The following is a 27,897-nucleotide window of genomic DNA, read 5'->3' as shown; positions in this document are numbered from 1 at the left end:
CCTTTGGGAAGGGCCATGCCCTCTTAATTGGTTTGCCTTTAATTGCTACCATTTTACGGTATCACACTAATAGAAAGCCTTGAGATATGCAATCATCTTATGGTAAAGGTGTATATGTGCATCTGTCTATATGTATGAATAAAAAATGCTGCAAACACTTAAATATAATTGTTGTTGTTTGCATTATTGATATATAAATTTATTGTGACTGTTGCATTCTTTAGGCATGTTCTGCATTTCTCCTCCCTCTTCCTTACTTCTCTCTGGTTTCATCTATCCTGAAGCATTTACGGTAGACAAAAATTAATATATACATTTGATTGTAATGATGCAGTACCAGGGATAAATCCCTTTGAAATCTTATAATAGAAAAATTATCTCAAGCTTAGATATTGCCACTGTACCTCTCTGTCTCAGTATGTGAATCCTGATGATTACTTGTTATTTTCTGACAATAGTATATCAGACCCAAATGAAAAGGCATCCATGCAATCTCAGATCATGGAGTTTGGACAGACCCCCAAGCAGCTGTTCACCAAGCCCCACCCTACAAGGTTCTCTGCCCCAAACCCAGTGGCAGCGGTGGGATCGACAGAGCAGGAAGCCACACAGAGAAGCAACCAATCCTTTATAGGGAAAGTAGAGACTTCACCTCGCCCTGAACTCCCCTCCTCCTCTTCCTCCTCGGCGTCGGCTGGACCAGTGCAGGATCAGCCAGAGGGGGCGCCATGCAGCTGGGTGAACGATAGCAGTGTCTTGCCACCACATTCCATTCAAGATTCGGGTAGGTTGACAAATATGTATTCCACCACTGAACAAAAAGCTGAACATCCAGAAAAAAGAAATTTCATATTCTTTTTTTTCATTGCTGAAAATCTTTCGGAACTTGATATTCTATTTATGGAGTGATGAAAATACACAATGAATGGAAAATAATTTGGTTTAAGGAGGCTCCCAAACATATCTGGAGAAAAAAAAATTGTGTGAAAGAGGGGGTTAGAGAGAGAGGGGAGAGAGAGGAACAGAGAGAGGCAAATATTGTTCAAGGAAACATCATTCACGTAAATGTCACCTTTCTCAGAAATTTGTATAAGAATGCTCTCCTTTTAGAGTGTGAATGGGGTCTGAAATTGATTTCAATTCAAGTAATGGAAGTGCAATATTTGCTTCAGTTTTTCAATAATCTTTCCATTTTAAGTTGAGATGTCTGCATTATTCCTAACAGGCAAAATTATAAAAAGATATCCTTTCTAAACTAAATGTTGATATAATTGTAATCTTCTGTTCTGATTGGCCATGCTTCTTTATTTCATGTTATTCAGGTCATTTAGAGAATTCTGAGCCTTCTCTTAGTCAAATCTCTCCTCGGTCACCTTGGGAAAGAATAACACAGCTGCAGCCAAGCTTCAGCTACAAATTACACAAAGAGTGAGTTTTCCTGTTTCTCTGCATGATCATTTATTGTAAAGCTATTGAAGATAAAAGTACAGCTACAAATCACAAAGAGTGAGTAATGATGCTGTTCTGCATTATAATTTATTATGAAGCCATTAAAGGGGAACATGTTCTGGGCTCAAATTATTTCTCATTTTATGTTGAATGAAAATGAAAGTGACGAGAATAGGTTAAAAAAATACTCTCTGGCATCCTCATGTTGCTTTTTATTTCATTTTGTCACTTTCGTTTTTCATTTTTGTTGTTGCTTCCTCATAATCCATATTTCCACTTTCTATTAAAAAGGATCATGTAAACTTTTCTTTAAAGATGAAGTTGATTTCTGGTCATGCGATTGCATTGTGAAAGAAACGGTGTGGAATCGACCAGAAAAGGTTGATCATCTAGCATATAATAATTTGTGTGTATTGCAAGGTTCTGAAATCATCAAAATAATAAGAAATTTGGCCAAGTCTTGGTAAAGTTACAAACACTGTACACAGAAAGATGTATATGGGACTACACGAACACGTGGCGTAAAAAACCTACCCCCGAGTTTTACGATGAACATGCAGACATGCCAACTGTTCAGATTAAAGAGGAACATTCCTCTTTTTGGGAGAAGATAATTATCATTTTAATGCAGGTGTTCCTCTTCCTGTACAAATTTGTCTTTAGTATTGAATAGGAGAGTTAGGATTGTTCCTCTTTTTTTTTTAAATAGCATAATTTGTACAGATTTCTGATTTTCAAATGTTGGCATGTATGAACATGACATATTTAGAATATGAAGGCATTTGAAGAGCCATGCTTTTCAGGGAACATGTCTTATCCGATGTTCTTCCACACTATAAAGTTATAAATTATTTTTCACCTCTTCCCAGAACTCAACCTTCTCTTTAAACATGGTATGATTTTATTCACATGATTTATGACTTGACAGGTATCAATCACACAAAAATCCTTAATATCTTTGCTGGTATGGGAAAATATTCATGGTTAACATGATATTCAAAACTTGATTAACATATTTATGTGAAATATGCTGGTTGAAAAATGGTGTAATTATTGTTTTATTGTGTATGTCTGTCAGTATTAGTTCTATTATTCCTATAACTTCATTATTATCAGTTTTCAATATTTATTTTTTTATGAGTATGAAAAAAATTGGGAACAAAAATACAGCATTCATAACTTACAAAATATTATTTGCAGTAGACATTTCTGTTCTTGTAGTGAAAATGAAATTGGACTGAAACATGTTTAATATGGTCTCATATTGTTTGCATGTGTATCAGTATATGCAAGCGGCAATTTCTTTTTCTTTTTACCTTCCATCAGTAGAATTTTATGATTTAAAAAAAAAGTCATATCCATCAACTCTAATATGAGGCATTTATAAACTTTTATGTTCTTCTGCATAATAACTAATGATGCAGGGACTGAACTATACCTTCAATTTAAGTTTAAGTGCAGCATTGATAGAACTTTTACCTTTGTTTTCCCTCCAGTTCTGTGTGTGATCTAAAGCTTTCAAGTAACAACAATACGGTCTTCTCAGTCTCCAAAGGTGATTATTGCAATGCTAAAGACTAGTTATTATGCACTTTACATGTACACTGTATACCTTGGACAGGGCTTAATACTATCAGAAGTTTGAAGAAAAAATGAAATTCAGAATGACCCCAAATAAAATCAACTTTTTTTTCATTACAAGAAAGGTGTAGCAATACCTCCTTATTACTCGGTGGTGACTTCATCTTTATAATGACCCTGTATTTTCCAAACTATTTACAGTTTAGAAAAAAAACATTTGAGTGTACACATGCAAGTGGTATTGTAGTAACTCATTTAGCAATTAAGTGGCTCACTTGACTGTCTAAGTTGACAGGTTTTGATGCTTGATGAAGAAGTGGTTCATAGAGTTCTTTCTTTAGAAAATAGAAAATTTTAGATACCTTTGATTAGTATGTATTCAACATTTTAGTGACTCTGTGATAAAAATATGATTTTGCTAAAGGTGCATGATAATGCATAATCAAACTAAAGATAATGAACTAAAGATTATGAATATCTTGTTTACCTGAATGTCATTCTTTTTCTTACACCTGACAGATACGCAGCTGAAGATGTACTCGTTAGAAGACCAACGTCAGCTGCGGAGCGTCAGCCTCTCCAACATGGCCCTGTCCAGTGTGATAATCACCCCTGACGACAAGAATGCACTCATTGCATCATGGGATAACTCAATGTGAGTCATGAGATATTCTCGTGGGGATAAAATTACACATTTTTTTTATGACTGTTTTTGTATCCCAATAGAATAGTAAACAGTTCATTTTACATCATATTAACCTACCGGCTATGAACACTTCATGACACAGAAGGCTAAAGGTCATCCAGGGGTCAGCTTATGTCATTGTTTTAACCCCGGCCCCCCCACTCAGGTTTCAAAATGACCGCATGCGTGTTGCCAAAATGTCCTTTTCGTAACAAAAGAAAAAGGTCGAGCCGTATTGACTTTACACACCGGACTTTTGCTGAAAAGGGGGGGATGCTGAAAAAGGCTCGTATACAAAAGAAAAAGGTCGAGCCGTATTGACTTTACACACCGGACTTTTGCTGAAAAGGGGGGGTCGGTTGGAACACGCATATGCGTACCCTAAATAACACTGAGTGGGGGGGGGCCGGGGTTTTAACCCATTGCCTACAGGAATTGGATGACCATTGTATTAAGTCTATGGGGATGAGAGAATTCAGTAGTTAGAGGGGTAAAACACTAGCTGGAAAAGTGGCCTTTTTTATTGAATAGGTACCTTAATGGGTTAAGATAAACCTGATAAACCTTTAGTTTATCACTGAGTCACTGGGCAAAAAACATCCAATAGACCAGTTCACAAATGATTTAGATGTATGCATGCCTTTACTAGAGTAACAATGAGCTTGGCAGGTGTTGTACAGATGATTGCCCGACATAACAACAAGTAACAATACCTTGCTTTGAAACGTGCGACTTAAATAGTGAATACTTGTTAAATGGGGGAAGAAACAACCATGATAGACTAGCTTGCAAATGTATTCAAGTATTATGCCTTTACCACATTATCATTTCTAAACTGGCTTGCAGCTGATTATTTAACATTGTTAATGCCTGCAATCTGCATTCTGACAATAGCATGGAACAGGTGAATGAAATAGTTTACTACCAGAACAAGCTTCTACGGTATCAATTCACATTCTGTGTAGAAGTATTTAGTACTAAGGTTCATTGATATTCATTAATTCTGCTGACAATGTTTATGTATACATTCAATCAAATGTATGCATGTCTCCTACCCATGGGGTGGTTGTAAGTACTAGTGGTTTTAAGGAGTAACTGGAAAAAGTGAGACATAAAACTTGGTAGGGTATATAAGCAGCTTGTGCCAAGGTATCTTGTGGATGCAGTGAGCAGGCAAGGCCAGAGTACAGATACATGTAACAGGCTAACAGGGAAAGATGCAAATCATGTGATTTGAATTACAAATAACATCAGACACACACTCATAAAGAAAGGGCATAAATCTTACAACACAACACCTAACATGTAATACTGAAGACTGTACTACTGGCCTTGTTTATTAGTATTTATGCCAGCCTTTTTCTGCTGGTATAAATCACTGATTGCTAGTGGGCTGCTTTTCGACTCGAAAGCTATAGTTATATCATTGGAACCTTGACAGGTAATGAGGAGAGTAGTACTATGTAATAATGTTGACAAATAAATGTCAACTATCATGAGAAATATAATAAAAGGATAAAAATTGACATTTATGGAGTATAATAGTATAATGTATATGTTCATGTACACGATGAGATTTCAAATTCTCTGTAGTAGTATTCTTCTAAGTTTGATTTTCAAAAGAAATTGTAGTTTGTCCACATTCGGACCATTTAGATGAGGAATTGTAACTTTATGAAGTTATTTTCCTAGTTGTTGAGACTCGTTTTGTAAGACGGTTTTGGATGGAATTTTTATTTTTTTATTTATTTTTCTATTTATCTTGTTTACATCATCAAACCTGCATTTGACTACCACACAGATATGTATACTCAGTGGACTATGGGCGTGTTTTGGAGGTAATCCCCGCCCACGACGATGCAGTCTCCGCCCTCTGCTGGCAGCAGGGCTCTTCCATCTTTGCGTCTGCCTCCTGGGATTCAACGGTCAAGCTATGGGCAGGCGAGGGCCTCAACGGAGGTGGCCAGAGGATAGTGGCTGATGTTCTCACAGAGCTGGACCATGATTCAGGGGTAAGTTTGTCTCTGTGTAAATTGTAATCCAGGATAACCATATATGTGACCATCCATATAGTTTGTAAGAGTGCTGCACCATACTAGCTACTACACATATTGGTATCTAGTAGCTTACTGTACTATATTATTATCTTCTTTTTTTATGCCTCCGCCACCGAAGGTGGTGCCGGAGGCATCATGTTTTCGGGTTGTCCGTCCGTACGTCCGTACGTCCGTCCCGTTTGACCGTTATCACAATATCTCAAGAACCATTTAAGATTTAAACTTAAGACTCGGGAATAGTATTTATCACCATAGGAAGACGATCTGATTAGATTTTGGAGTACGTAGGTCAAAGGTCACAGAGGTCAACTTATGAAATTCCTTGTATTGAGATTGTTAGCGCGATATCTCAAGAACCATTTGAGATTTAAACTTCAAACTTAAGGATAGTATGTATCACCATAGGAAGACGATCTGATTAGATTTTGGAGCACGTATGTCAAAGGTCAAGGGTCACAGAGGTCAACTTATGAAATTCCATACATTGAGATTGTTATTATGATATCTCAAGAACCACTGGAGATTTAAACTTCAAACTTAGTGATAGTGTGTATCACTATAGGAAAACAATCTGATTACATTTTGGAGCACGTAGGTCAAGGGTCATAGAGGTCAACTTATGAAATTCCATACATTGAGATTGTTATCATGATATCTCAAGAACCACTGGAGATGTAAAAACTTCAAACTTAAGGATAGTATGTATCACCATAGAAAGACGATCTGATTAGATTTTGGAGCACGTAGGTCAAAGGTCAAGGGTCACAGAGGTCAACTTATGAAATTCCATACATTGAGATTGTTATCATAATATCTCAAGAACCACTGGAGATTTAAACTTCAAACTTAATGATAGTGTGTATCACTATAGGAAAACAATCTGATTAGATTTTGGAGCACGTAGGTCAAAGGTCAAGGGTCACAGAGGTCAACTTATGAAATTCCATACATTGAGATCGTTATCGCGATATCTCAAGAACCACTGGAGAATTTTCACTTCAAACTTAATGATAGTATGTATCACCATATCATAATATCTCAAGAACCACTGGAGATTTAAACTCCAAACTTGTTTAAATTGCTCTATGGCGGAGGCATCATTTTCGACTGCGCGCAGTCAAAATTCCATCTAGTTTTTTCTATAGAAAAAAAACCTTCAATAATTATTTGTAAAACACAAAGTAAAGAAGTACACATAGTGAATCCCATACAATTCATGATTTTAAAACAGCTTTCAAAAGGAACAGGAACTGAGGGCAATTCCCCCCCTGGGCCCAGCCAACTGGCAGTAGCTCCCTTCCTTTTCTTCTGGAGGACATGTATTCTCATTCTCTTTAGAACAGTCATTTTTTTGTGGAATAATTGAAACAATACTAACTGTTGTGGGACCAATAATTTGCAATCTCTGACTCGGGCTAGCCATTAATCCTCAATTACCATGCATTCCTTTGATCAGACTTTACCAAACCAACTTACAGGTAATGTTAAATTTTGGTGATTTGAACAAGCATTCATTCTAACATGTCCATCCAGGTAACCTGCACAGAACTGAGCCAAGATGGCAGCCTCCTACTGACAGGTACCAAAGACGGGGACGTCAACCTGTGGAACGTTGAACACCAGGTGGCGCTACGTCACTTCCAGAGCCACCATGGACCAGTCAATGTTGTGATATTCAGTCCTGGTGAGTACAGTTCGGAAGTTATGTCAATCCAGCATTTACAAAATTGTTGTAGAATCATTTATAGAAAGACTTCTGATAACATTTATTTGATTTGTTCAACTACACTGTAATTTTTTTTTTTGATTGCCTCTTATGTTATTCAAAAGTATCTCTTAAAATAATTTTTATTAGACATCAAACCGTTAAACATCAGCATTCTTCGGTGATTGAATTGCATGTGATCCTTGATTTTTAATGCAATATGTTTGTCATATTCTTACTCATTGGGGGTGTCATTTGGGTGTGGTTTCTCATTGTTGGGTTCGAGAGGATGGTGCCGCAATCACTAAATTTCAAGTTTTGAATATCATTTGTGTCCCTTCATATTTCTCTATTCATAGATTGTCAACAGATGGCTTCTGCCGGTCAGGATAGCTATATCCGAGTGATCGATGTGAACACGGGCACAGAGGTGTTTGCTAAGGATGGGGAACATGAAATGAGGTAAGACATCAGAGGGTAGAAGGGTCAGGATAGCTATATCCGAGTGATCGATGTGAACACGGGCACAGAGGTGTTTGCTAAGGATGGGGAACATGAAGTGAGGTAAGACATCAGAGGGTAGAAGGGTCAGGATAGCTATATCAGAGTGATCGATGTGAACACAGGCACAGAGGTGTTTGCTAAGGATGGGGAACATGAAGTGAGGTAAGACATCAGAGGGTAGAAGGGTCAGGATAGCTATATCAGAGTGATCGATGTGAACACGGGCACAGAGGTGTTTGCTAAGGATGGTGAACATGAAGTAAGGTAAGAGATCAGAGGGTAGAAGGGTCAGGATAGCTATATCTGAGTGATCGATGTGAACAAGGGCACAGAGGTGTTTGCTAAGGATGGTGAACATGAAGTGAGGTAAGACATCAGAGGGTAGAAGGGTCAGGATAGCTATATCAGAGTGATCGATGTGAACACGGGCACAGAGGTGTTTGCCAAGGATGGTGAACATGAAGTGAGGTAAGACATCAGAGGGTGGAAGGGTCAGGATAGCTATATCAGAGTGATCGATGTGAACACGGGCACTGAGGTGTTTGCTAAGGATGGGGAACATGAAGTGAGGTAAGACATCAAAGGATGGAAGGGTCAGGATAGCTATATCAGAGTGATCGATGTGAACATGGGCACAGAGGTGTTTGCTAAGTGTGAGAATAATATTCTCTACCAGAAAATATGATACAAATATGATCCTTGAAGATTTGTTATTTCTGATAACATGGGGGTAATTATCGCTCTGATGCGATCCAGTTTGACTGATCATTTTCTTTCTTTTCTTTTCTTTTGCAATGAAGGTGTTTATGTTGGCTTGATTTTTCTTTTGTTTTCTTTTGTCATGAAGGTGTTTATGTTGGCGAGATCATATTCTTTTCGCCGGTGATGGAGGTGGGAATCTTATGGTGTGGGACATGGCCAAGGCTCAGTTAGTAGCATCATTCAATCAACATATAGGTAAATATATTGGAATTGGAAATTTAATCAGTATGTAATGAAGATTGATTCTGTCCTATATGTCGCCATGTTCCAAATCATTTCTTGAGATAAACCAGAAATTTGGTATAAGAAAATGTAAAGTACACGTTTTTGAGCTAATTCATGTTTTTTGTGTATTTTTTAAATACCGGTATAGATCCTCATTAAAGTGATTGTCAACAAAAAGCACTCTCTATAGTGAATTAAATCAGGAATTGCAAATAGTTGGGAATATATATTGGATGTGAAATATACATTTGTACTTTGAAATAAAATAATTCTTTTTTTTTTTAATTTAAATAGATTCCTATAAGTCACTCTTTGAAATGGAATTAAATATTTATTTTTATTTCATTGTATTCTTTTGAAAAATGATTCCTATATGGTCACATTGTGTAGAGAGTTGTTGTAGCATTTCTTTCTTTCTTTCTTTCCCATAATGTTTTAATAGGAGCAGTAAACTGTATCCAGGTATCATCTGATGGTTCCACAGTGGTTACAGGAGGTCAGGATGCAAAGATCATCGTCTGGAAAAGCTCATGAGAACTCACCAACTAGTGTGCAGAGCCGCACTCGGGCTCAGTTTTACACAACTTGATGGCATGCAGAACTGCTCTGCTTAAAGCAAGATGGGCTTGAACCGATACACGTGCAGTCTGAAGTTGGACAGTTCTTTATTAACATCCAGTCAACACACATCGGTTTGTAGATCATCTGAATGATGAACAATAATATTTGAACAAGATGGGCAGCAAGTCTATTCAAAATGACATGATTAAATGCCCTTCTATTTTAATAATAGCAAATAATATACTGATAAGAGATTGTGGTTTAATTAATCCACATACATGTATGATTAAACCCATTGCCTCTGGAAACGGGATGGGTCCTGTTTTAAGATAATGGGAATGATAGAATTCTGGAGTGAACAGGTTAATACGCTTCTGACTATAAAGAGATGATACACTGATTAAAAATAGAAGTTTTGGCAATACTTATTTTACATGTGTGCTGTTTTGAGAAGAGGTTGTTTATAGAGAGGTAGGCACCATCTTTGAGTACTTAAAAACTCCTTCATGGATTCCATCTTGATGTCACCCGTATCATGCTCTCTAGATTCTTACATACTGTACTTATTCTTGTATTGCTTTTAGCTCACTTTTGTAATATGTTTTGGGTATAACCTGTGAGGTACACTGAATGTCGATGCAACAAGTTGATCAGAAGCATAATCATCTCAATTTATTTTAAGTGTTCATCTGTTGTATACTTAACTGGGGTCCAAGGAGAGTATATGTTATGCCAAAGTCAAATAATATTCAGGGGATAAGGTCACAGGAACTTTATTAGATTTTAAGCTGCATTTTATTATCTGTAAACTGTTGTAGTTAAATTGCTTGTGGCAAAGGCTAATTGAATTGAATTCAATACTGAAGCTTAATATCATTCTTACATTCCATCGCACACATGAATAGTACCAGTAGGTAACTTTGCATTGAATATGATTTAATTGTATTCTCAGAAGAGAGAAATTGTTGTATATATTTTGGGTATTATATTCGGTGTAGGCATTAGAGGGGGAAATTATATATGGGCAAGGCTGCCCAAATTGTTATTTTGTTGTATCAATGATTTTGTCTAAAATCTCAGTTGCCGATTTATGGCCTTTTATTTTTTAAACCAGTAGATGTATTTCATTTTACTCCTTGTTAAAAACAGATGAACAATATGTAGATGGTCTTATATGGCAATTTTTATGTGAGTTAAGTTATCACAAAAATTACCATTGTGTATATCTGGGATGTTAAGAATATTAACATGCCAGGGCCCCATTTCACAAAACTTGTCATCAGTGACTAACAACAGTTTTTTTTGTAATGAGCTAGTGAAGTCCTTGCTTCTGATTGGTTATCAGCAGAGTTGTCACTGATTTTTGTCATTTGTCATTGAAAAAAAGCTTTTTTTCCAGGTCCCAGATCTAATATTATTGAAACTCTTTTATATCCTCATCCTTAGGCAAGAAGGTGTAAGAGAAATTCAAATCAAATCAGTTTGAATATGCAATGTATTTAATTAATCTTCTTTGAATTTTCTGCATTTCTTATTTATGAATTAAAGTGTAATATTCATGCCTATTTGCCAATACTACCCAACTCACACTTTATGTTGTATCAATGTAGACCCATTGTAAAGGAAAAGGATAATATGTGAAGTAATTAAGCCGTGTATCAACAGGAGGTGGTTAAAAAAAAGAAAGAGATCCATCAAGGCGACTAACAATATGTATTGCAACTCCTCTGTCAGTAGCCTACGCATCAAAGCCCTCAACTAATTTTCTTTATTATACCAAAGTGCCTCATGCATTTTCTTCTTGCTGAAGTGTTTTCCATTATCAGTCAGTGTTGATTTTTCTTTGCAATGGAGCTTTTGCAATCTTTGTCTAATAAAGACAACAAAGTTCATTGAAGGTTATCTCTTCGGTGTTTACTGACAGTTTTACAAATGAATGCAACAATTTAAATTAATTATTACATAGCTAAAATAAAGAACAATTCCATATTTATTCGAACTTGATTTCCAGCAACCACATATTGTTGTAGAGGTACCATATATCAAATGAACTGGCCAATTATTAAAAGGCAACAACATCTGTAGCAAAAATACACATGATCATTATATTTTGAAGAAAATAATTAGGGAGGATTTAGACTTACTGTAGAAAGCAAGATTTTGTTTTGCGAGACAAGTCTTTTTGGATTAATTCCTATAAACTAACTATGTATGTGTAGGTATGATGATACAATGTAATCAAATCTAACCTTAATTAGAAATGCCAAGCAGTTAATATTGGTAGATGTAAACAAAAACCAGAAGTATGTTTAATTCACCTTGCTAACACTAATTATCTAATCTACTTAAAAATGTATAACTCCAGTGGGGAGGTTGTATTACCGGTATTGAAAGAATGAACCATCTAATATCTGCAGTACGGTAATTTCAAATCTTGCCTACATGTATCTAAATGTAATTTGTTACACTGTATAATGTGTTCCATTTGATTTTGTGAATCCTATACCCTGGAACGGTCCGATACGACTCGAGATGTATCAGGTATTTATTCATTCAGAAAGCAAATTATGCAGAATTTTCTTATCCACATTTTGAATGCTTAACTTGCCAATAATGGCCTTTTTAAATTGAAATGGGTACAAGGAAAAAAAAATGCACTTGGTTTACATCTTTTGTTCATGTACAGCCATGGCCTATGATTCATAATTTTGTCAATTTGAGTACATCTGTTAACAAAAGAATTTAAAAGATTCTACACACAGTACATCGCATTACATGTATAGAAAATACCAATATTTTGTTTCCTTATAAGGGAGTTTACAGATACAATCTGGGCAGATAAAGGTCATTTGTACCAAAAAGGTATAACCCACCAGAGATGAATACTGGATATGCGCTCATGAAAGTTATGTAACATTATTCATTTATGCACCAACGGTACATTCTAAGATATTCAGGTGGAAGTATTCTTTTCAAGAGGGCAAACAAAAGGTATTCATGAAGCACATCTAGGACTTTGGCAGTTATTATTCTAAGATGCTCAAAGTGGAACTTCTCCATGTGTAAAAGATCTGTGGATATTTGGGGTCATTTGTACCATGTGCTATCTGTAAACTCCCTTATTAGAGGACCTATGATATAATGACCCAAGGGAGAAGGCATTTTGAAGGAACAGGAGGGTTGTCCATCACAATCTAATTTGATATTCACATAGATTTAGGCATGTTTCAAAGTTTCAAAATTGACCTTCAGTATGTAAATATCATTTATGTTTAATGTATTAACAATTGTGCAATCATTTATGAATTCTGTCGTTTATGGTATGTTCTACCTTCCTTAACATGGATAAGGGCTTCAGAATAAATAATAAAGGCTCAAGAAAATTAGTTTGTAGTTGTTAATTGACACCAAATAACAGATCATAGAAGACTAATTAAACAGAAACTATTCATTTATTACACAAATTGAAATATATACATTTTTACAGAAAGAAATTAAGGCAACCAAATACAGGTGTCCCTCTTCTTTTTCCCCCCAATGATATGCTTAGTGCCTCATTACAAATAATTGTATTCTAATAGTCGTCAGAATGCGATTTTGATACATTATGTGTTGTTGGGCAAGCCATTGGCCCGAATTCACTAAGGAGGTTCGTCGACAAACCTATGACGCATATAAACCTAGATTTTTCAAGAAACCTCCTTTGTGAATTCGGGCCATTATGTTTGTCCTATGAAATAATTTTTACATTATGAAAATGGTCGATCAAAATATATAGATACCTCCCACATCATTAAAAAATACACAATTTGACAATAATGGTCCACTTTTAAAGAGCAATTCTGGCTACCACTATGAGTACTTCTACCTCCCCTGTCTTTTATGAGCAAAAAATTTGAAATTTGGCACAAACAAATGTTAGTGTTGTAATAAATCACAAGACTTGGGATAGTCTGTCCCAAGCTAGAGTACTTCCTGATTTACATTCACACACGCCATCTGTGGTTGAAAGTACATCGGGCACATCCACCATATACAAATAACATACTATGGAAGACTGCCTGCATCAAACCAGTGAAGTCAACGATGAGATCATATCATCTAGTAGGAGCCAGAAAGGCACTTACACAAGATTTAAAGAGAAGGTTGAGTTCTGGGAAGAGATGAAAAATAATTTGTGAGCGTTATCATTCTTATTATGCAAGTGTGGAAGAACATCAGATAAGACATGTTACCTGAAAAGCATGGCTTTTCAAATGCCTTTATATTCTAAATATGTCATGTAACTCGTAAAACTTGGGGGGTAGGTTTTTTACGCCACGTGTTCGTGTAGTCCCATATACATCTATCTGTGTACAGTGTTGGTAACTTTACCAAGACTTGGCCAAATTTCGTATCATTTTGATGATTCCAGAACCTTACAATACACACAAACTCTTATATGCTAGATTATCAATCTTTTCTAGTCGATTTCACACCGTTTCTTTCACAATGCAATCGCATGACCAGAACTCAACTTAATCTTTAACACCCTTCTGGCTCCAAACAGACAGTATGAGGGATTCATCATCTTCTTCATTTGATTAATAACATAGTAAAAAGTACACCAGGCTGTCAAAAAAAGGGCATAATTATATGCTACTTGAAGTAGACTAATCACAACCTCCTTATTTTAGAAAGTGTTTAAACCAGTGATTTCTCTTAAATGATGCTGATATTTGAGGTCGGGAGTGTGAATATCACATGCTAGCATAAAACCTATAACATTCAGAGCAAAATTTTTTGAAGATTATTCCCTTTCAGATAGAGTTTGAATACACAGAACAGAATTTGCATTAAAAATACACTATATTTCAACACTCTATTAAACATGCCTATAATATTAATGATGATCATCTCACAGAATGAAATCCTCATATATCACGTCTCACTAGCAGATAATAGGTACTTTTAGATTGAGTGGACGAGAACACGACGAACGCCGACTGATCATGCGTGTCAACGTACTCAACTGCCCATGTTGACTACAATCAGAAATCTTTTAGATTGCACTCGACAATATACATGCATGCATGGTTATTTGGTTACATTACGAAAATGGCCTATTGCTGTGGTCCCTTCACTGCTATTATGTAAAAATGTGTAGAACAGGTGAATATGCATGTGACACCTGTTCTACACATTTTTACATAATAGCAGGGAAGGGATGTTCCTTTGTGAGGCTTTGTCTACCTGAGGAACTGTATATTTTATGCGCACGCGGCATGCATATACTAGTACCTTGAGCATGTAAAGGCGCTATATAAATATCAATATGTTTGTATGTATGTATGTACTAGATTTAGGAAAATCAAGGTTGACGCATTCTCGATCGCCGACTGAGACGACGTGACGCATGACCAGTGCCTTAAAATGACGTCACACGTTGCAGTCAAAGCTGTCGACGTGCAAATCTAAAAGTCCCTATTAACGGATTCAGATTGATACTGCCCTGTGTCAAAGTGAAATCCCCAAGATTAAATCATCAGATCCTCGTCAACAAACCTGATTACTTTTTTAGTGAGTTGCGACAATTGGGACGGAACTTCCACAAAATCTCTCCAAGTACACTCCAAGCAGATAGGCGGTTTAGGGATTACACTTGAAAAATCATTCAATGACAATAATGCTCAGACGCAGTCTCTAGGCTTTGATACAGCTAGGGCCCTAGCAAGATTTCATACAAGTACTTGATTTCTAAAATCCTACCTAAAGTATGGGCTGGCAAAGCACTAAATCTACAGAAAACGATAGGCATTTTATCCATTGTTTGCCTTTTTGAGTGTATTATGAATATATTCTTTTTGAATGAATGAATGAAACGCTGCAGAGGTAGACACCTTCTCGACATTCCTACTCAACATTACAGTAGAGGTAATCACTTGGGACGACACAGAACAGAGATCAAGGTGGAGTTGGAAACACGCAGTGAGCGAGTCGACCTTTGACACGCTCCTCAAGAGAGTTGCTGGACACACACATGATGGACCCGGCTCGCTGCAGCAGCAGGATTATCAGATGTTGGATTGCTGGGCTAGAAAGGCTCGGATCCGATGCAGCAGTTCTCTCTTCACCTCGTCGGGTACAAGTTCTGGCGATGATAAATCATGCAGAGAAAAAAATAATCAACTTTCTGAGAGAAATGGAAACACAAACCCAATATATTGATTAAAATCATACACTATAGTATAAAGGAGGCCAATTTTTACGGTACAGTAATACTACATTGCTTTTGACATCTAAAGCACCTTTTTTGATGAAAACGATCTATAGTCTTACCTCTTTAAGATACACTGTCAATATTTAACAAAAGTTCTATGGAATTTAGCAACAACTGAGATTAACATAAACTGTTAAAGGTCACTGCACTCCTTATTACCCGAGTATACCTAGGTTTTCAAAAAATTAAAGTACACAGGAACAGAAGGATAATAAAATTGATAATTTGTCACTTTTCAAATCAGTAGAAGCGGAAAAAATGTTTGTTTAACCCATCGCCTATGGTTACTGAATGGCCCCTGTAATAATTCTATAGGAATGGGAGAATTCAGTAGTCATTGCGTTAACTCTAGTTGGCTTCATGAATACCGGACTTGAAGTCTAAAACCATTGTTGATGATGATTTTACCTCTTCCTTTGGGCGTTATTTCAGCAACCAAATCATCAACGGTCACATGCTCTAGTCCTTTTCTCCTCACAACCTCTGAAAAAAAAGATCACAGTCGGGAAGAAAAGGGCTAAATGGACCATGATATATACAGCAAATACATTCAAGCAATCTTTTGAGGAAATAGATATGGTGAATTGGAGATGCTACCACCAAATAGGACCTCTTTTAGGACCTGGAGGCAACTTCATCTTGATCCACAAATCATTCATAATCTTGGTTAATTATTTGGCCATCACCTCATAATCACATTTATTTGCACATTCTGAGAAAGTTTACTTAATCGGTTGGAAACTGTTTTATTTGCACATAGCTTCTCATTGGTTTAATCCAATATTGTGCTAAGTGTTTAATGTGTCAAAATACACATTGTACTTTTTGAAGCTCCATACAACCATAAAATATACCCTTCCTGTCCCCCGTTTTTGGTCAGTCACTTACTTTATAAGTATAAACATCTTAAATCAGGGATGCTTCTCATAAAATTCAACATCGATGTATAATTTTTTTTTTAATGGATATCATGCATGATAACAAATCATTAATCCGTTTTTATATTCTTATCAAATGATTGAAAGCATCATTGGGTTTGTCACTTAAGACTGGGCCATATTTCCTAAAATGTATTAATTAAGAATGACAAGATACGATAATTGTATCAAGCTACTAAAATGCTTACAATTGATTGACTGTGAACAGATTTGTCATACATCTGTGCGGTTGCTACTGATAACACATAATATGAAACAGGACCATGTTCTTGAATTTTAAGCCGTCTCCTCCAATCCAACTCAGCCAGGTTTAGTTGGTAAAACTCTCAATCCTCTCTCTGAAAGGATTTGCCAAAGATTTCTTACCTTTACAGTGTGCTTTCAGTTCATCTCTCCAGCCTGACTCTATCAGTTTATTCCTCAGGAGCTCCTTCAGTCTAAAAGATAAGAACGTACACGTATGTCAGAATTAGGACATAGAAGTGAGGACTAGAAAGAAGTAAAGCTTGTAATGTTCCATGAAATGAGGTCTTCACTCAAAACATACCATTTTCTCAAGTTATTCTAATTTCCAATCTTTAAATAAATCTAGAGGCAGTATCCCTGTAAGAACATTCTTGGATGTTTATTAGTAATATACAGGAAAAAATAAATAAATTTGTTTTTTTAAAGCATAACAATCGATAGCAATTGTACTATTCAAAACAAAAGATGAAGGTGGTTTCCAGTACAGTAGGAGAAAACTTTGGGGAGGAGCAAAACAACCCCCCCCCCCCCCCAAAAAAAAGGGGGGGGGATCTGAAGATGGCTAAACTACAATGGGCTCTGTTTCACCCCTGATGTAAAATCTTTAATTTTTGCTTCTCAGTTGTGTATTTATGTCTATTGTTCATACTTGAGCATTTCCTAACCAATATAATCCTGGATCTGCCCCTCGTTAATAGTGCAACAGTATTTTGAAAATTTATGTTTTAAAATTGTGAACATTTCCAACAAGATGGTTTAATACCTTATCTTTTTTCTAAAAATATAGGCCATATAGTTTGGTAATAGATCTTAATAAGATCTTAATATTCTACTTGGTATTTTGTTCCCTTTTTAATTGTCATCTTAATATCTAAGCCTGGTGGTCATGGCTTGATTATTTCAAATATCAGTACATTACCTCTCTTTCTCTCCTGTCTCCACCAGTTTCTGGTTGATACTGGCTCTCATCTGGGCATCTTTAATCTTTCTATCTCCATAGCTACAAAATGAGAGACAGGCGAAGACAGAAAGGAAGGAATGATGAAGGAATGATCAATCATATTTTATAATCATATTTTATCACCAAGCTCAAATAAAATTAAAGGCTTAAACTTTAAGTTTCAGCCAAGTAAGCAGAGCTGTCAATCTCCAGAGCAGAAAATCAGTAATCACAAGGCTCAAAATCAGTAACCTTGGGAATAAATCAGTAATACCTACTATATGCGGCGATATGAATCTAAAAAAAAAACGGCACGCCAAAACTGCGCAAACTCATGCGCACATCATTCTGATTTTTTAATGATTTTACTCACACAAAATTGCTGAACATCAATTTTCAGGTTATCACAACACATCAGTTTTCCATGACAAATTTGCTTCTATTAAGAGGATAATTGATACTTCTACTTCTTTCTTGGATGGTTGCCATACTGCACAGCACTCGATATGATAAATCATATTTAGACTCTACGCCCCCCCCCCCAAAAAAAAAAATGTAATCCATAATTTTAGAAAACATTCCTCACTGCCGCAATGATCGTTAATTTCTGTACCAATTACGGGAAATCCGTACTAGTTCAGTAGTTGGCAGCTCCCACTAACTAACACAACAAGTTGAAGTGGTTGAGTGAACCGTTATTTATTCCTAACTAGAGTCTAGTCTAGACCCTAGATCTACTTAAAATTTTAAATTAAACTCAAGCAAAATTAATTCAAATGTTTTTTAATTCAAATTCTTATCAGGAAAAGTCTTCTTTTTTCTCTCCAAAACTATCATCTTTTTCTTTCACTTTCAGTCCTGATTTCACATTCTAATTGAGTTAAATAGACTTGAGGATTTTGATATCGTAAAACTGATCGCCTTTCATTCGATCTTTCAGTAAATTGACTGTTACATTACAGTTAGCCATAAAAAATAAAAAAACCGGCGCGCAGCGCGCCGCGCGAATGCTATGGCTACGGCGAAAGCTCGACAAGTCCTACGGGAAACTTCTGGCATGTTTGCGCTTGGCTGACCGGTCGTGATCCATCCAGGGAGCCCAAGAAGAGATACCCGCGAGAATCTGACGCAGGTTACGCGCTAAGATTGGGCGGCACGATCAAAACAATCCTGTCATGAATTACTTCACATCTTTAACACACTTATTCTTCACTCAAAATTAAATTTTTCATTACAAACTCTGCAAAACAAACAAGTAATGTACTGACAGTGAAACTTACTCTGCCATGATTGTAGTTTGCATACCTCAATTGTTGAACTAATCGACCGAAATTCGAAACGGCGGGAATGTCATTGACTATCATCTACACAATTTCCAAGTACCTTGTAAATAAGCGTATATTTCAGTCTCATGCTTCACAATTTTCAGTCTTTTTTCAAGTCGCTTTCGACTATAACGATTTCACAAAAGGTGGAAATATTATGTTATGTTTAATTATTAATGTACCCTTCAACAAGAAATAGCAATAAAAAATACAAATTAATAGGGGGAAATACATAACATTAAAACAACTGCTAGGCCTATACCAGAGAAATATGGAGCAGAGAGAGAGAGAGAGAGCTTGGGAACTACCCCCTCCCCCCCCCCCCCACCAAAAAAAAAAAAAAAAAAATTCAATTTTTTTTTTCCCCCTTCCAATTCGATGCCATATGGGGATTTACAAATGTTGCTGACAAATTTTTGCTCTTTACGCTATACTGGCCCTGGGTAATTAGCTAACGCTATGCTAGAAATTAAGTTGAGATATAAACACAACGGTTCTTCAAAATCTCGTCTTACATTTTACTCCCTATCCATGCAGTCAATCGTTCAAACATCTGAATATGGTCAATTCTACTTTATGAAATTTCCTCTCTTGATTGAATTTCTCTCTAGACCTTGCATACCAGTAAAAGGCCTATGAACATTTATTTTCTTTTTAAAATAATCAGTTTCTCTCCTCTTTCTCTCCCTCTCTCTTCTTACACAACTCCCCCCTCCTTTCTCTCTCACTCTCACTCTCTCTCTCTCTCCTTCTCTCTCTCTCTGTCTGTCTCTCGATCTCTCTCGATCCACATCAATCATTTTTGTGTTCTTTTATTTTAGTGATGTCGTAATTAAGAGTATCTTGCAAATTATTTTGAGTTCTTAATCATCTCAACTAAGATTAAGATCATGATCCCCCAGTCTAAAGGGCATGTATATGTTGGCCTATACTAGCATAATTAAAATCAAACCTTAATAACCTTAAGCATAAATTAATAAACAAACAAATAAAGAATAAAATATGAAGAAATATGAAGAAAGCATAAGTGGAGAAGCCAGTAATGAATCTGACAATAATCAGCTATTCTATTTGTTTCAGAGAAGTTATATACTACATCATACAACAAAATATGGAACCATTTCAAATGAGTAATCTGTTTCATAATTGTAGCTCAAAAGAGAAATGTTCTTCCACAAAATATCAGTCATGTTATCAAAAGCTTGGATCTGTCTTTTTCCTTTTCAATAAAAACTTGCAAGGCATAGAACATTATATTTTACAAGGATCTCCAGTAATATCTGATTATTTTTGCATTAACATGATGACTGAGATTTATTTAGCTCAGGATATTATGGATGACTAGATAAATGGACCAATTCAATTTTGATAACAATAATCATCACACTTACTACATGGGGTTCTATACAACAGGTGAAGGGAATTTTGAAGCAGGATAGATACTATACAGTATAATATGAAGGTAGACCCCTATACCATGAATTTTGGATACTCAATTAGTCATTTGTGGAAACCCTTCCTTGGTGTCTTCTTCAAGAAAGAAGTAAAATATATCTGACCTGTGGTGCAAATATATATAAGACCATTTTGGACCTACTCTAAATGACATTCTTTAGTCAGGATTATGTGTCTTATTCAAAAGTTTGCATCTCTTAAAGTACAATGAAGTATTTGATACAATAACAAAACAAAACAAATGAGTTCACACAACACAAAGTCATTAAAACAACAAAAAGAACATAATATAAACCATTATATTTTCAAAAAGAAATACAATAAAAAAATAAGTAACACAATTTGTATTAAATAAACAACATTTGTAGAATTTAGAGAAGCAATGAAAAGTCCAATGTCATGATATAATGTACATAAAAGTTGATTTTATCAGTATGAACAAGTGTTAATGGAAAACGAATGAATTAACAACAAAATATCACAAACTGCTGAGCAAAATAACTACCGGTACCCAATCTGGCATTTTGTGGGCTGACCCCCCCCCCCCCTCCTCCCCCCCCCCCCCCCCCAAAAGAAGAAACACTTGATGCTTGAAAAGTTCCATCCTTTCCTCCTGTTTTGCCACCTCTTTAAGAAAGGCACAATTCATTTTCACAGTGTGATCATATCTTTCATGAATACTGACTTGCATAATGTTGCAAGTACTAGAGATTGCACAATAAGTTATACCGTAATAAGCATGATGAAAATGTATACATGAATCACTAATTCACTTCATGTGGTATCCTGTCATAAGTATTCCTTCAGCAAAAGCTCAACAGCAGCAGGAAAGTCCTCACATATCGCCTCTGGAGGTGGAGATATCTTCTCTTCATCACCAAGTCTATACTTCCCTGCATCAAATGAAAGAGAAAACAAAAGACATCAATCTTGACATACATGTATACATTACTGAAACAAGAATGTCATTCTTGTTTAAAGCATATGATAGACATAAGATCTTAAAGGTACTATGTCCCTTTTGCAGCCAACCTCAAATTCTGTAGAACTTTGCAGGAATTATGAATTTGTCATGTATGTCATATCTGTGAAATTTAAACATTAGCAGTGTCCTAATATTCAAATTATGCGAGGAAACCCCTTTACTTGCTAGACTTCACTGTCAGACACTATTGAGTGACTGACTGGCTTTTTTTCTTCTTTGGTAATAACATACATAAAAGTAGCTGTAAAGGGTACATGAGCATTTGCCTACATCAATAACCCACTTCTTGTGATGGCCAAAATTAAACCGATTGAATCTTTGCGCAGCATAAAACGTATGACCATTCGGTACAATGGTCTGAAAATCAAGACTATTACTTATTGGCTCTATAGCTCCTACGTCGATTTGACAACTAATAGTCGTTATTTTCCCACTTGGAAGACATTTTTAAGTCCCACCTTTTTAGGGAAGTTCTAAATTAGTAAAATCTTTCAAATGCCGTTTAATTTAACCTTTTCATTTTTTTGGCCTGCAAATGGGACATAGTACCTTTAATGAAAAATAATAGTATATTTCCAATTATATTCACATCAATACTGACAAGTAAAGGCCTTGTCCCACAATTCTTGTACGTGAACACATTTTCTACAGCATCACCTATCATGCATTTTGTCCTATCTTTCTGATGATATCTGAAAACGGGAAACCGACATGGTAATGTAACTTTTGTGAAATTTTAATTGAAGAAATTTATTTTTTATTGTTATTTTATGTTCATTATCTTGTTATTATTTGTTACAGGGCCCGATTACAAGCAGATTTCTGCTTCTAAGGGGTCCTAGCCATTATATTGTTTATTGTATATTTTCATTGTAAATTGTTTTATACTGGTTGAATAAAGAATTGAATTGAACTTTGTGTATATTCATTGGTTAGAGGCAGTCGTGTAATTTTTCTTTCACCAAATTGAACACACTTTGAGCTATGGTATACTGAGAAACAATGTGCCTTGTCCTTTGGCTACAAGGCACAGTTTTTTTCTTATTCTTTGTTAATAGCACTATTAAACCTTAACACCAGGTACTACAAACGATTCTTTCTTCATATCCTCCTGCTGGGTTCTATGCAAAAGCTTGTTACTTATACTTTGTGCAAAGTTTGACCTTGCAGCAACCCAATGGGAATAATTTGTGAGGACTAAAGAATATTTTTAGGTTGAAGTATAGACATAGCCATATTTATTACTAAAATCGGGGACAATCTGCCCATGGTACAATTCTCTTGGTGAATTCTTCTATACTTGGTATGATCACAAAGAGAGTTGAGATTGTATTTTCTTGAAAGAACCTTGCCAAGCACAATCACGGTGCAATATGTCAAACAAAAAGAGCTTTCCTACCTGTTTTCACAAGGAAGCCTTTCATGCCGATTGTCTGTGCTCCTTGTACATCACCTTCCACATCCTACAAAAAAAAGGATGTAATGAATTTTCTTTTGTCCTTACACATACACTCATTCTTTTAATGTAAAACACTACACAGTAAAAAGGTGATATTTTTCTTTCTTTAATAAACTTCATTGAAAGAAAAATTTTAACAAAAGTTGCAAATAAAATAATTAACAAAATAATGGAAGTTAAGAAATATGATTTTCAACTTTACTGTCACAGATTTCTATTGGTACATGCCTGGCAAAAGAGAGTTGCCAAAGAAGTCCTAAAGCACTGAAATATTACAAATCCCTAAGCAAAGACAAGCAAACAGTCTCCCACAGAGCACACAACTCCTTTTGCAACCTATACAAATTTTTGGCAGATACAGTTATGAACGTCTAGTAGAGAGTCCTACCTTAAAGTTTGATATCTAGTCATTTGACATCATCACTTTGCCTAGAGGTAATTTTTTTTTATATCCAAGGATACATACATCTCCAATCATCACTGCCTCTTCAGGTACACAGGACATCGTCTTCAGAGCCTCTTGGTAGAACGCCCTCTCTGGTTTGCCCACCACCGTAGCCCTGACCCCTGTCGCGTACTCCAACCCTTCCACAAACGCTCCTGGTCCAAGGGCTAGTCCATCTTGCCTCTTGAAATACTTGGCCTTGTGAATCGCGATAAGGGGATGGCCATCAAGGATTAATCTGTAGAAGACACACAAGAGCAAATGTAGGACAGCATTAGAATAGTGGTTCATTCACTGCTGTAGTAGGACATTTGTATCAAGTTTGAGAGTTTCAACTTTAAGAGTTTGTTCATTTACATTCACAGGTGTGATAAGCAAGTTATACAGCTATTTTATACAAAAGAAACTAATTATGTGACAGAACAAATGTAAAGAGAGACGTAGATAATATAAATCTCCTACATTTGAGAGAAATAGATATGACATCTGCTGACACCTAACATTTAGGATGAGGACACAAACTATATTCTCTACCAATGGCATACTGATGGGGGGGGGGGCTTGGGAAGGGGGGAATTGCCCCCCAAATAAAATTCAAACATGGTTTATTTCTAATTCGATACCAGTGATTTACAAATGTTGCTGAAATTTACATGATTTTCCGGGTTTTTTTTCTTCTTCTCTGCCCCCCCCCCCCCCCCAAATGCTTTTGCTCATTATGCCACTGTTCTCCACCCTCCACAAAACACTTCACAATTTCACTGGACGGACACAAATATGGACCCAGACTAGCCCAGACAATCCTGAAAACCTATCCCCTTTTCTACCAAACATGAATATGGATTGTAGACAAAACTGTTCACATTTTGTCAGCTTACATTGGAATGGACTTTATGCAGTAATTTGACTGACATATAATGCTACCTTTTGTCATGTAATGCTGAGTACCAGAAAACATACCGGTATAGTAACAATCACTTAAAGCCTATCTGCACTAGTTTGGCCAGGAGGGATCAGACCTTCCTGCATGGTCTCTGATAGGTGGTTATCTCATCAAATCAGCTCTCAATTAATATAAGAAAAAGGGGACCATGGGGGACCAACAGTCACTGATTAGGCATTGTTTGCTATATAGAGGGCGCAAGTAGCTATAAGTAGAGCAGTGGGGCTTTAAAAATCTTTGGAAAGAGGAGGGGGTATCTACTAATTGTATATATATCAAGATTAAGTAAGGATCTCACTGCCTTGACCAGCTATAGCTCACCTGAATGCTTGGTTTAATGTTCTGTAGTTGAAACTGTCCGGAGATAGACCCACTACAACACAGTTTGGATCATCTGTACAGATATCTAACAGGAGAGAGAAGAAAGCAATGGTTTCCACCTTGAGAGGGCATCCTAAAGTGACATTAAGGAGCAAAACCTGACAACCAAAATAACTTGAAGGCTCACGGTATTCAACTGTTTCATCCCACCTCACCTCACCTTATAAACTCCAATGTGTGATAACCTTTCCCTAACCCAGGTCAAGGTTACAAGCCTGCTGAAATTTCACATCTAACACTAGGTTTTTAGCAACAGAACAAAAATTAAAAACATTTGAATCAGTCTTTCTCTAACCCCCCCCCCCCCCCCCCCCCCCCGCTAAAAATAGTTACAAAAATAAATTAAAAAAAAAAAAATTTAAAATAAATTAAATTACACCTAATATTTTCTATTCACATTTATCCCTCTTTGTTTCTAAAATAACGTTCAGAGATTAAGCAATATGGTAAACTGTATATCCTCTACAAAAGCAATAGAGGTCAATTTTAGGTTAATGTAAAATTATAAGAAACAAGGAGAATTTTATTTTTTTTGTTTTCTTACCCACCTTTGAAGTCTTCCTTTGCGCTATCTTGGAGTAGCAGCATTGGTCTACAGCCCATTTCCTGGACCTTGTTTCGTGCAGCAGTAAGAGAAGAGAAGATCTCATTCTGTTTGATATCAAACCCAATCCTTGAGAGACGATTTCGAAGCGTGGTCATGCTCTCCTTTGTGGTATTGGTTACAAACTTGATGTTTGTAGTTCTCTCTCGTAGACTGCAGATTCAAAGAGAAAGGAAGAATAGATTATAAGTATCTAAAAGTATGTAACCTATTCAGTAACAAGTTCTGGAACAATTTAATTCAAACAGAGTTAATGATAAGACAGTTTAATCTACATCTTCATTTTTGCAATAAATTTAAGGTAGAGTGGAATTATTGTATAAATCAGCAGACTATGGATCACAGGGTACGGGGTTCAAGTTCCTGACAGACAACTAACATCCTTTGGCAAGGCATCAATCTACATTTGCCACACTCGACCCAGGTGAAGTAAACAGGTACCCGACAGGGATTAATTTCTCAGGCTAGAGCACCGTAATAGCAGCCATCCTTAAGTCTATTTTACTGTGTATTATTTGTACTTGCTAAGTTTTGTTGAAATACTTTTAAAACTGAGCTTGTAAAACTTGCAATGTAATTTAGCTCTCGGCTACCATTTTGCAGTTTTTCTAATAAAACCATTCTACTACTACTACTACTACTACGACTATTGGAGCAACAAGAATGGCTAATGTTACAGACATGAGCACCATACAAGAACCCATTATCATCGGTACTAGCAATATTGTTCTTGAATGCATTTTTGTTCTTCAATAGTTAAAATACAAATACAGAATAAAAGTGACAATATATACCGTTGTAATGCAGCTACTGCCCCTGGTATGGCAGCATCCTCTATGTGTATGGTCCCACTGAGGTCTATCAGAACCGCTCTCAGTCTGGACATTGTTGCCATACCTTATATCCTCATGTCGGCCGCAGAGATGGAATCAGAGAAGATGGAAGTACAGTCATTTGATGGAGGTATGGATGGTTACAACCTCTGTAGACAGCTAATCAGCTAAAATGAAGGAAGAGATCCAATGGCACAGTGTTTTAGACTATATTGTGCTTGAGAAGCAAAAGGTCGTTAAATCTAAGTAACATATGTTAAATGTTTTGATGCCCTTCTGGCTCCAAGATGATGAGGTACAGTCACTTTGAACCCAACCATGACATTTTGTAGAAACAAATAATTGTCATCATCAGGTTTAGATATTTGAGCAGAAATGTTTCATCTTCCTAATTGAGGCCACAAACCCTCATAGTCATGAGAACTGTAGCCTCCTACTTGTATAACAATTAATAACTGTTTGATTGGTATATAACTATTAGGCTTCCAGTTTGAGACAAATGGCCAACTGACTCTGCACTGAAGGAGGGGGTTGTCTGAATGGTCACCTTACTCCTTCATAGGCTGATTTGGCCCTTTCTCCACAAGGCAATGCTGAATATACTATACATCTTCACTGAGTAGACTATGACTTCTAAGCTCGATTCCTCCGACCGAGTGTTTAGAGAACTTAGGGAAGCAGACATGCAGCATTGAATAACATTCCGTAATATTTGGTGATAATGGATTTGATGGCTGGAGAGGGTTAAAATTCTTGTTGTTAATCCAAGTTAACCCTGAATATCTTTCCCTCAGACGGTGTCTCCATCCATTCCAACTCCCTGGTCTTAGATCAGTCTTCATATTATAGACCCTAATCTATTTCATTCTTCTTTTCTTTTAGTTTCCACTTGTACAAACTAAAATATTATGAACTGCATTTTATTTACCATTCTGACTCTGACAAAATATTTTCTGTTCGGAACAAATTTAGAATACCCCACCACTAAAATTGACAAAATGTTTGTAGGGTACCAAAAAATTCACCAATGAAGCTAAATCTCGAGACTTAAACTTTATAAGTAACACTACAACTTATCCTAATCCTAACTCTAACCTTAACCCTAACCCTAGGTCTTTTATGTTTATGTACATTAACCATATTTATATTGGTGGGGTATTCTAAAGTTAAGCCAAACAAAAAGCCCCTCCCCCTTTTTGGGGTGGCACCATTGACTTTTTAAAATTGCAATTTAAAAAAAATTATGAATATCCCCTCTCATTTGTTTTCTTTAACATGCAGGCACATTTATTCTTTTTTTTAATGAGCATACTGACATTTATATTTTCCCTACCCAATCTGGACCTGGCCTGGGTGGTAATTGTAACAACTGTACTCTTGCTGATATACCGCAGGTACTGGGCACGTACCACCCTATTCTGCCACAAGCTCTCGGGGAGGAACGGGGGAGTTTTGTGCCCGCGCGCGCCTGAGCTGAGCGAGGACTTCAAAGTGCAAGTAACACCTAAAGTCTGCATTTCTCGGTCGTTTCAATCGATATTTCATTTTAAAATCA

General features: G+C 36.3%; 3 protein-coding genes across 3 annotated transcripts in view; 1 reads left to right on the top strand and 2 right to left on the bottom strand.

Annotated features, from left to right (window-relative positions):
- Positions 1-10,601, top strand: part of LOC115918364 (protein FAN-like) — a 34,091-nt gene extending 23,490 nt beyond the window's left edge. The window contains exons 15-23 of the mRNA XM_030975274.1: positions 459-784; positions 1,323-1,428; positions 2,946-3,004; positions 3,550-3,685; positions 5,517-5,727; positions 7,306-7,456; positions 7,837-8,041; positions 8,829-8,938; positions 9,411-10,601. Of these exons, the coding sequence (XP_030831134.1) occupies positions 459-784; positions 1,323-1,428; positions 2,946-3,004; positions 3,550-3,685; positions 5,517-5,727; positions 7,306-7,456; positions 7,837-7,943 (1,096 nt within the window). The 3' untranslated portion in view covers positions 7,944-8,041; positions 8,829-8,938; positions 9,411-10,601. The remainder of the gene's footprint in view (positions 1-458; positions 785-1,322; positions 1,429-2,945; positions 3,005-3,549; positions 3,686-5,516; positions 5,728-7,305; positions 7,457-7,836; positions 8,042-8,828; positions 8,939-9,410) is intronic.
- Positions 10,602-15,436: 4,835 nt separating this feature from the next.
- Positions 15,437-19,305, bottom strand: LOC591431 (transcription and mRNA export factor ENY2). The gene is made up of 5 exons (XM_790992.5): positions 19,193-19,305; positions 17,892-17,972; positions 17,093-17,163; positions 16,197-16,271; positions 15,437-15,659 (listed from the first exon to the last, which is right to left on the bottom strand). The coding sequence occupies exons 1-5, from the start codon at positions 19,213-19,215 to the stop codon at positions 15,583-15,585; spliced, it is 327 nt and encodes a 108-aa protein (XP_796085.2). The 5' UTR covers positions 19,216-19,305; the 3' UTR covers positions 15,437-15,582.
- Positions 19,306-21,345: 2,040 nt separating this feature from the next.
- On the bottom strand, positions 21,346-26,508 carry LOC115920320 (haloacid dehalogenase-like hydrolase domain-containing protein 2). Its single transcript, XM_030975887.1, has 6 exons — positions 26,304-26,508; positions 25,454-25,662; positions 24,846-24,930; positions 23,603-23,819; positions 23,077-23,140; positions 21,346-21,585 (listed from the first exon to the last, which is right to left on the bottom strand). Exons 1-6 carry the CDS (start codon positions 26,402-26,404, stop codon positions 21,482-21,484), a joined length of 780 nt encoding a protein of 259 aa, XP_030831747.1. The 5' UTR covers positions 26,405-26,508; the 3' UTR covers positions 21,346-21,481.
- Between the last annotated feature and the right edge of the window lie 1,389 nt (positions 26,509-27,897).

Source organism: Strongylocentrotus purpuratus, unplaced genomic scaffold, assembly GCF_000002235.5.
Source record: "Strongylocentrotus purpuratus isolate Spur 01 unplaced genomic scaffold, Spur_5.0 spur5_scaffold_8, whole genome shotgun sequence".
Taxonomy (NCBI): Eukaryota; Metazoa; Echinodermata; class Echinoidea; order Camarodonta; family Strongylocentrotidae; genus Strongylocentrotus; species Strongylocentrotus purpuratus.
Note: the sequence above shows the minus strand (reverse complement) of the source record. Positions and strands in the feature narration are given on the sequence as shown.

Bases quoted from the DNA above. Each gene is read 5' to 3' on its own strand.
- LOC591431 (XM_790992.5), bottom strand. From the start codon at position 19,215: ATGCAAACTACAATCATGGCAGA. The intron at 17,973-19,192 runs GTAAGTTTCACT...CTCATTTTGTAG, and splicing joins CAAACTACAATCATGGCAGA to CTATGGAGATAGAAAGATTA. The intron at 16,272-17,092 runs GTAAGAAATCTT...CTTTTTTTTCAG, and splicing joins ACTGAAAGCACACTGTAAAG to AGGTTGTGAGGAGAAAAGGA.
- LOC115920320 (XM_030975887.1), bottom strand. From the start codon at position 26,404: ATGGCAACAATGTCCAGACTGAGAGCGGTTCTGATAGACCTCAGTGGG. The intron at 25,663-26,303 runs GTATATATTGTC...TTGAATCTGCAG, and splicing joins GCAGTAGCTGCATTACAACG to TCTACGAGAGAGAACTACAA. The intron at 23,820-24,845 runs GTGAGCTATAGC...TGTCTTCTACAG, and splicing joins ACATTAAACCAAGCATTCAG to ATTAATCCTTGATGGCCATC.